The sequence below is a fragment of the Bacillus rossius genome, chromosome 6 (assembly GCF_032445375.1).
Source record: "Bacillus rossius redtenbacheri isolate Brsri chromosome 6, Brsri_v3, whole genome shotgun sequence".
Classification (NCBI taxonomy): domain Eukaryota; kingdom Metazoa; phylum Arthropoda; class Insecta; order Phasmatodea; family Bacillidae; genus Bacillus; species Bacillus rossius.
This window is the reverse complement of record NC_086334.1, coordinates 40,703,729-40,714,153: the sequence shown is the minus strand read 5'-3', so window position 1 is coordinate 40,714,153 and position 10,425 is coordinate 40,703,729. Positions and strand designations below refer to the sequence as shown.

Sequence of the window (10,425 nt, the reverse complement as noted above, 5' to 3'; positions counted from 1 at the left end):
ATTTCTGCTTTTGTTCCCTTGCGCATGCGTCCAAGCGATCGGGCAAGAGAGAGTAAGAAGGGTTGGCGGAAGGGCGAGGGGGGGGGGGGGGGGGGTGAAAAAAAAATCTCATTTAAGGAACTCGTTAGGGAGGCTCGCGATGTGATTGGATCATTACGCGGGCCATCTCGAAATAGTGTTAAGACCCTTGTGCCTCCCTCACCCTTATAACCTCCCCTCCCGTCACTCGGCTCCTCCTCCGCCGCCGACCTGCCGGCTGATAACGAAGACTTCCTGCTGCCTCGCTCCGCGCCGATAACCGATCCGCAAGTCGGAATTGCGGCCTCTTCAAGGGTCTTAGGGCGTGATTGCTTTCATCGCCCGTCCCAACCCTTCAACCCTTCTCCGTCGTCTGGAGGACACGCGAGCGAATACCGCCGCCGGACATGCGAGAAGAAGCACCCCCGATGCAACCGCGGCGATGGTCGGGCCGTCTGCGCTCGACGATTGTGTCCCTACTGAGGGAGTTGCGAATTTGTTTTTGTCCTCCAACCGTCTTTTTTTTTTCCATCACTTGCAGTTATGGTTTGGCCGAATCAAAAATATATGTATTTAGAAAAAAAAAATTGTTTTCGGTATTATTCCTGCGAGTTATGATACGTTCAAACGGATGTTATATTTTCCATACTATTAGAGTTACAGCGATTTTTTTTTTAACGTTTCCCAATTTCTACAACTCTGGTCGGATTTCGCCCAATTTACGAACTCGACTAAAATTTTCCATTACTTATTTTTTTGTAACAGTTTGGAAGATATTGTTGTGCAAAATTACGGAAGTTATCGTTTTCATATATATATATATATAAACTTATGGATTGACGATAGTTTTGGGGTCTATTGACCATGAAACGAAAAACTGTATAAACATTCTCCAGAAGTAACGCCATGTTAACGGTTAAAATAGGCGATCTTTCTTCGAAATATACCTAATAATCAGTTTACAGTACTAAAGCGTAAAGGATTAATATTGTCTTGCCCAAGCAATTCAGTGTGCGTCTGCTCAAGTGTCAGAACCGCTCGGGCTGCTTCGAACTTGATACACTTAAAATGAAGAACCAAAGCAACATTTTCTTGACCATTTTTTGAGTATGAAGTTTTGTTGGAAATTTTTCTTATGGCCGTTCTGAAATGCTTAAAACTTTATTTTCGATATATTATGGAACTGTTACTATAAACTATATTTTGACAACTCTTAGCGCTCGAAGACGTCACACACTTAATAAATCCTTAGGAATGTAAAAACAATGCTTGGTTGATATTTATAATGTTCTTAAACCGATTATTAAAGTCATTGTTACGTATATTGATTATAGTAATAAAAAAATCTGTACGATATTCGGTACTTACTATTTTATTTTCAGTAGTAAAAAGGTGATATTCGGTTACAAATATCTCGTTCACTTAGCAGCATGTATTGTCAAAAAGTTGACATTTTGTAGGTACATTTGAGAGGCACCATGCAATTTGTTCACAATTCTTGTCTTGTCACGATCAAAAACCAACTTAGTGTGTAAACAATTAAGATATTTTAAACCAATATTGGCAAATTAAAAAACAAACATAATTCTATGTTTGTACTACATAAAATTTTGAGATGGAGATTTAGGAACAGACAGATGCCACACTTGTATAAAACGTTTGTTTAATGTATAATAGTGTACATGCCTTCGTTAATGTAAAATATCACATTAAGAGAGTTTCCGATACTATAACATAGTGTCTATCGTCTATTAGAGTTATAGTCATTGTAAAAAAATACAATAATTTTATAGGGATAACTATTCATAGCAGCAAGTATTTTTTAATTTCCATTGTGTTATATAGGTATAGTCCATCCACGGTAACCTCCTACTTTTCTGAAGCCCTGCTTTTCACCGGATCTACTTTAATGTCACTATATATCCGTATGTAAACAAAAACATTGCCATGTGACAAATGTCAAATGGTTTGTTTACAATCACCAGCTGTCAAAACAATGTGTGTGTGTGTGTGTGTGTGTGTGTATGTATGTATGTATGTATATATATATATAAGTAATTTGAATATGATCTAAGTATACATGTATATGTTCATAACATTTATGATACCCAATGGTAAAAATATTAAAAATAAGTTTGTTAGCTAAAGAAATAACATATAATTTAAAGTAAATTTTTAGGAGAACATATAAATTTACAACATTTATGTAAGCAATAAATATCATCCTTTAGTACAGTTCAACACAGTTTTCTGCATCTGAAAAAAAAAGTATTGTAAATTATACATATGGCTGTCCATCTAAGCAATCTGGAAAAGACTAAGGATTGAAGGTTTAATAAAATTAACAAATTCAGATGAAAACATTTAAAAATGAATTTTCTTCTTTTATTTAATAAACCCCTACCATTTTGCCGGTTAAGGCCACAAATAAAAATATGGTTATATATATTTTCCTGAGTATACTTATTAGACAAAATCATAATTTTATGAACAGTAAAATTGTGGTAAAGAATTGACAGTAATTTATATACCACTTATATGCATTATTTATTTGTGGCCCTGGATGGGGACTGGCTTTTTGTTTTCCAAGTAAGTTCACTGAAAAATGAAGACACACAACAAAATAAAATGTTTCACATACACCTATACGAATCCAGAAATGAAATTTATTATTTATTTCATAATATGTGTAATATAAAGTTAATACATAAAGTTACAGTAATCAACATACTTAATGGGAATGCATAAAAGAAAAAAAAAATGTTTCAAACCCCAATACTTACAGTTGCCCAGGTGTTTATTACATACAGACCTCAATAAGAACACCCGGGTAAATCATCAAGAGGAACTGCCAGTACTTCACTGTCTCCATCTACTTGCTGTGTCGTAACCTCAAATTCTTCGCTGTCACTGTCTTCACTTGAACTATCCTCGCCGAGGTGGATGATGAGTGGAGGAATGGTGCCGCTGTCTATGTGGACTTCTCTCTCCCAGTCTGCTTGAATTAGCTTCTCCACGTGATCCACACACCTCGCCCATCTAAAAAAATTAATGTATACAGTAAAACCTCTATATAAATGACCTGTTTATAGCAAAAACCACTCTATAACAAAATATGTTTGTTTCTGTCAAAACAGCATAGTAAACAATGCATGGCATGCTCTTTATTACATACAATTTTGAACTCACTCCACAAGAAACTATTTTTAAACACAACAAAACTCATTTAATGTGTTTTCCTCAACTATCAAAGCTATTATTTAATACTTGAAGTAACATGTTTTGTTTTATGTTATCTGAAAAAAAAATTTATAGTGGTTTATTCAAGATATAATAAAGCTGTAAATATTTTCTATGTTATCAATAAAGGCTTAGAATGCATATGATAAAATATTTATTTCATAAGTTTTGTGTTTGTTTTTGGTTAAAATTTGTCCCAGACAAAAACAGTGAGATATAGCGAAAATGTAATTTTTTGAATAGTTTTGATGATTTACTGTATATGTATTTCACTATAATAACATAACTTTTGAAAATACTAATGTGCAAGAACTACATGTGTAAATACCTATTCAAGTTCGCTAGATGAAAATATTCAAAATTCTCTACGTTGAAATTTTATCTGAATATTGAAATCTGCCTACAGCACTGAACCCACCATAACTTTAAAGTGTTTGACACAAGATTAAGCATAACAGAAAGTAATATCACAATTACTAATAAATACAAAACTATTTATGGAAATGAAACAATTGCAAATGGACTGCAATTACAAAAAAAAAAAAACCTTGCAAATAAGTCACCACTGTTAGATCTAGAAACTACACAGATATGTATGAATCACATGGGAATAAAATTACAAACACAAACACAAACACGAACACAAACACATACATGCAACACATTTTCAAAACGACAACTACACAAATTCAAACCACTTATTTTTACCAATTGTTTTAAAACTGTATTACTGGTATATGAATATACACAAAATGATAATCACACTATACACACACTAGCACACAAAGTTATCAAAAGGAATGGTAGGACCAGGCTGCTAGGCAACAATACTTACGTATTATGTAAAAATGTATGGTAAGGGTTTTGCTGAAGCTTGAGGAATGTTCTAGAGGAAAATAAAACAATTTCTACTTCAAAATGAATACCCCATTGGTCATGCAACATGAAAATACCTCTCTGGTGTGGAAGCATCAAGAGCCTCTTTCCAGATGGCTGCAACTGCATCATTGTCAAATCTCTTGGCCCGCCCCACGTTACTATTGTAATGGTGTTTACATTGAGCCCAAACTAGTTCGATTGCATTATAGTGGCAGTGATAGGGTGGGAGTCGTAGAATTTCGTGGCCATAGTTACGAGCCAACTTGTCTACCTCATATCTGAAAAGTGTGTTAGAACAAGGCGTATACGTAATTTTTTGCAACTATCTCACTTTTAAAGAAATGCTGTAAAAAAAAAACGAAATAATATACCGTATTCGGGGCTTGTTTTGTTTAGCTATTCTCAGCAGCTCCACTTTCAACAAATTATTTTCATGTTTTATCTCATTCTTCTCCAGCCACGCGATCAGTGCATCCTTGGTCCAGTTCGTTGTAGGTGTTTTCTCAACCTACGTTATGCCAACATTTAACTAAATACTCAAGTAGCTTATAAGAATTCATGACAGTAGAACCCTGTTACAATTTTACTGCTTATAAAGTTTTCCTGCCTATAATGTATTATTTTTCAAGTCCAATATTTTCCCTATAAGGACAATGTATTTAATTCCTGGATATAATGTTTCACAAATTATGCGTTTCGTGCTTGTAATGTTCACTTCATAAAATTTTAGAAGACGAAAAAAATTAAAAGCCTTTGTCTATACTGTCTATGTGTATGTTAGCAGTTAACTGCCTGTTGACACCCTTGGAAAACAAATAAATTCATAAATTTTTAGCCATTCTGTGTGTTTTCAAATGTATTCACTTAAATCACATGTTCAAGTGGCAAAAGAACTGGACTTAAGCATTTCCACTGTAAACACTGTCGTGAATTATGACAATTATACAGAAATGAGACAATTTTACAGCAATGAGTAAGTAAAGACAAAGCAGATAGAAGCTGGAAGCACCATGATGTTAAAGAAAAATTGTTTTTGGCTTGCTACAAGCAAATTGGAGCATCAAATATATCTTTATGCAGCTTGTTGAGTCCATTGGCAATAAATCCACACTAAAAAGTACTAAATTGAATTTCCTGCTTATGTTTTTTTTTCTTGTAGCCCCTTAAAAACAAATTATAACAGGGTTCTACTGTACTTATGCAAAGCAAACATGTGTTTTGGCATATTGTCGTAATGAATTTCTAAATTTAACAAAGCATGTTAGTTTAGTGACTAGAAATTTTTTTGAAAATATTATTTTAATTTATTAAGTAGGGCAACAGAGCATTCATAAAGTGGGTCCTTTTACCAAACAAGTAATTATGTCATTTTCAAATGCTATTTGCAATAAAAAAAATTTATTTGGTATTTCAAACCCTCTACTAAATTAGTTTGCACTACGATGTAATTCAATTACATTATATATATAAATATAAATATATATATATATATATATATATATATATATATATATATATATATATGTATATATATCTGTGTGTGTGTGTGTAATCAATTTCAGCTCAAACATTATAGTTTATAAAAATGTAGTGTAGGCATACTATTAAGATAACAATTATTGCTGGCAAAATGTATTAGTCTCGAATATTCGTACTTATACACAATAATAAACACATGTAAATTTTTCACATTACAATTTGAGCAATAAAAAGACACTGCTTTACCATTGCACATACCTGGGTGCTGTGATATGAAGCATTGTCCATTATGATGACACTGGGTTCCTCAAGATGCACCAACATGTCTTCAAACCATATCAAGAAAGTTTCCCCATTCATCTCGCCATGGTAGTCTGCAGTCTTCTGACCTGAAACAAAAAGTAATCCTGCTCCTGGCACAAAGCCAGTGCGCCCTCCAGCATTAACAACAATAAACCTTTTACCATCTCCAACAGTACGTCTCTTCGCAGATTGTAGACTCTTGTCCTGCCATGACTTTGATACAGTTCCTGAAAAATATATGAAATGGAAATGAAATACTTTGTATTGGACCACAGAACAAATGTTCAAATAAATTAATGCCTTGCCTCTCTGGAAAATCCATGTTTCATCAACAAATTATGAAATTGGCACCTCTTTCTTTTTCTTCTTTATACTTTCTCAAGAAATCTATTCGCTGCAATACTATGTTTTCATTCTCTATCAAAGCTTTTCGTCCATCAACAGTTGTCCATGAAAATCCCATCTTCTTTAACAATTTATGAAGACTTGATCTTCCACCATAATAATCTATTTGTCTTTCCCTGATTTCTTTCAAAATGGTGTCGACTGTAACATTCAAACCTGTAAATTTATTGCATACATTAACAATACATGAAATAACAGAGGTACACAAAACTAAGCGAAACCACAACCCCGTAGAAGATAATTTAAGTGCACAATTTACATTTATTAAATAGTTTTAATAAACTTACATATCAAAAATACTTTTAAATTAATTTAAATTTTGTAGTTTGCTTAGAGGAATTCTACATTGCAGTATTTTTGTCTGCAATGATATGATGATTATATTGCGCGTTTGTATTGAAGTTGTGTAAAACATTAGTATTTCAGCATTCAATTTAGCAATCAATAAGTTACAAGCTCTACACTGTGTTATAGGTAAATGTTTTGTATCGTGTATCCCATGTGATCCCTAGATCTTTATGCATGAACCTGTACATCCTATTGATCGTGTGGTGCATGCTTTTTTTCATTTATTCAGATCAAAGATCCTGAACATAATCAAATATTGTGGTATAGCAAGAATAATTATCATAAGTTTAATAAAACATATATATTTTCATTATTATTCAACTTTAAATCATAACTCATTACTACATCACAGGTTTTTAGTTTTGGTTTTGTACAGGATTTTTAAACGTAATAAATTAGAAAAGCAAGCATCATCAATCACAGGATCAATATTTGCAGGATCATGCGATCAGGATCAATGTATCGAATCGGATACGCGATACTAAACTTTTACTGTTTTATAACCTTCTGTTACTTCATACACTAACACACAGTTTGTCTGGCTAAGTTGTGTTTTCATATGATACTTCATTACAATGAAGTAGGCCTATTGTTTATAAAATAACAATACCCCTATATTTTCTAAAGGGTTAGGCGGGGCATGACACTATTTTGCAATAGAATATATATTGTACTGGACCCTGCCACACAGTACAATTTAGCCAATTAAGTATCCCAATTTTTTTTTAATAACCATGCTTGCTTAGACCACAACTCACTAATTTGTAACCAATTACTGCTAAAGCGCACAACTGGATATTATTGATACTGGAAATAGTCATTATTTAACCTTCTGATACATCATAAAAGTTGAGGTTATTTAATATGTATACTGTGTATAACGATATAAACATTACTTGTAGTTTTAGAATGTAACAATTTTCTTTCTATCTTTAACCTAACCTTAAAAGGACGTGTACCTATTTCATATGTTGCACAATATTCTATATATCAATACCATATCAATAAAGAAACCTAACAAACCACCCAAAAATGTTAAGTATTTTTAAAGGACAGATGATATCGGGAAAAAAACTGAACCGGTCAATCTGCATATGGATATATGAAATGAATATAATTAAGTAGGGCCTACCCCAGTGATATTGAAACTACTCTTCAGTATCAAATTTTTACCTTCAGCGTACATCCTGTAAATTGCATTCCTGATTGCATTTACTGTGAAATCGTCGACTGTGTCAAGTGACTTTCCTTCCTGTGGCCTTTTTTTCCTCTTTTTTCCTGGTGTTGAAACTTCTTCAATGTCTTTCTTGTAGTACCTAACCAAAAAAAAAAAAACATTTGTCATAACACTTTTCCGGGGACCCGTTCACAATACGCAGTTAGGCAGTGTTCCAAATATGGCATTTTGTCACAAATATTTGCTTTGTGGTCACTAAATGGAAACATGACAGACTTTGTCCACGAAATTAATGAAGTGTTTTTTTATTTATTTTGTGATCTCCCAAACAGATGAAAAACTAATTAAATGCAAATTATAAAATCACTCCCTTATGTTATAGTTAAACCTATCATAAAGTTTATAAACATCGTTATAAACAAACGTGTATCACACCCATAAAAATACTTGAAAGTGCCTATATTGTTATTGTTAGGACCTGAGTAGGCCTAATATGACTTTAGGTTAACTTTTCAACAGAGACGCCACATGGCGGTGTTGTCTCACACCAAAAAATATAAATTGGAAATAAAACACAAAAAACCTCGTGAGTTAAAACACAGGCCGACAATACTTAGGACACAGTCGATATTTTTTTTACGTGCATGAAAACGAAAAAAGCCTACTTACTTGAGAACAGTTGACTTTGCGATGTTGAGAAGAAACGCGGTCGTCTGCGTAACGTCACATTTCTTCAAGTCGCCTTTCCTAATTAAAACATATAAGTTCTGAACGACGTTAATGATGTCCATCTGACGCTGCGAAGAAGTAGCTTTCCCCATCCCGGAACCAATTACCATTACAGCAATCACAAGAACCACACAAAATATCAAAACGATAACAAATTCCATCATTACAATAGTAGATAATAAATAATATAACAAAGTTAAAATACACAATATTAACACAAAATCCTGAAACACAAACTGTACGTTATTTCACGGTCAGTAATATATTAAAACACACTGCAATATGGCGTAAAGAGTGCAGACTGCAGACAAACGGCTGAAAGAGAAAACAAACAAGTGACTATTAACATTATTAATGCGCGACCACGGTTTCGGCACGTAATATTTTTTTACCGTTAACATAACGTTTTTATTTCACCAGAGATTTAAAAAAATGTTCAAACTTAACAAATACCCAAACAAATTCTTAAATACACGCGGAAAGTCAAAAAATATATATTTTGGCTATGGAACTATTTCGTTCTAATCATTGCCAACACACCATTTCTCTCACTGTTTCATTTACACACATGCGAGATCATTAATATTAATAATATTGTACATAGATAGTTACTTTTTTTGTAAAATTTTATTTAACATCATTATACGGTAATTTAGTGTTAATGCATGTTTAATATGCATATGATGGAAAGTATTTTTGCAAACGAACCAAACATGCTGCATCCTGGTGTGTTTTTTCAAAGGTTCGTTTAAAAAAGTAGGAGGTTACCGTGGATAGACTATACTATGCTTGAAAGAAGCCAATTATTCGTCATTGAACTGTAAAAAAATATCTATTGTTTAAAACTGTTGAAATAAACATGGCGTCTTTACGTTCCTACTCCTCCTCCTTTCTGACGCACTTGTAGACGGAACAAGATGTTTGGTTACTCGTGCCTGCAGAAAAGCTCCAGGCTAGAGGGTGGAAAATGCCCCTCTGAGTTCTAAATTCAATAAAATGTTATAAGCTTTCAACGTGCGCTGGGGTGCGGAGAGGACATACCTCCCGTTTATTGGTCGTTACTTTTTCTATTACGTAATATGCAATGAAGATACAAACACGAACAGCCAGGAGAGGTGACGTCGGAATGATGGAAGGGTGTTGGCGACAAGGGAACGCAGTGCGACTCGAATTATTCAATAGGATCGTGAAATGAAGAGCCGTCTATGTCACGATATTTACACCAGACACTTGGAGAATGTGTAGACAGCGTCGTCCTGCAGTTACGTTGGAAGAACAATCGCATATATCCGACATACATCATCCAACTTCCGGGGATTGTACTCCGAACATTATCAAGGCAAGTGATACCAATTACTCAAATACTATCTTCGAAAATTAACTGACGATCAATGTTAAAACCATTGCGGGTTCATAGAAAATCTGTTATTTGGTATCAGCGTCCTGTGTTTTTTTTCTTTCCAAAATTCACTTCTTTTTTTTGGAGTTAATTATTTGCCTTTAAATTTTCAAATAATGGTTGTTATGCAATATGCAAAAAATATATTGGATTTCCCTACACGTCTTTTTGAAATTGTTTAATTTTTTTCCCTTCCAAATTGTAACTCGAAATAGTTATCAAAGACATAAAGCGTTAAACTTGTATGCACAGAGTCATATTTGAAGTCCAAACCTAATTATTACTGTAATGACACTATTGTTATAGTGTTCCTGTTTACCTGTGCGTACTGTGTACGGTACTGTCAGTGCAACAACAACTTTTATTGAGATTATTCATGTGACACGATCTCTTCCCCTCTCTCTGTGTATACACTGACCACAGATTTCTGTAATCACTAAGACATAGG

The 10,425-nt window shown here is 33.6% G+C and overlaps 1 protein-coding gene across 3 annotated transcripts; it reads right to left on the bottom strand.

The window, feature by feature from the left end:
* Nucleotides 1-2,797: 2,797 nt before the first annotated feature.
* Nucleotides 2,798-9,331, bottom strand: LOC134533083 (uncharacterized). 3 transcript variants are annotated; one of them, XM_063370318.1, is made up of 8 exons: nucleotides 8,519-9,331; nucleotides 7,846-7,988; nucleotides 6,271-6,480; nucleotides 6,081-6,146; nucleotides 5,875-6,005; nucleotides 4,509-4,645; nucleotides 4,212-4,415; nucleotides 2,798-3,057 (listed from the first exon to the last, which is right to left on the bottom strand). In XM_063370318.1, exons 1-8 carry the CDS (start codon nucleotides 8,740-8,742, stop codon nucleotides 2,832-2,834), a joined length of 1,341 nt encoding a protein of 446 aa, XP_063226388.1. In that variant the 5' UTR covers nucleotides 8,743-9,331; the 3' UTR covers nucleotides 2,798-2,831. The 3 variants fall into 3 exon arrangements, with proteins under 3 accessions (XP_063226388.1, XP_063226387.1, XP_063226389.1); XM_063370317.1 differs by having other exon boundaries at nucleotides 5,875-6,146; XM_063370319.1 differs by lacking the exon at nucleotides 4,212-4,415 and having other exon boundaries at nucleotides 5,875-6,146.
* Nucleotides 9,332-10,425: the final 1,094 nt, after the last annotated feature.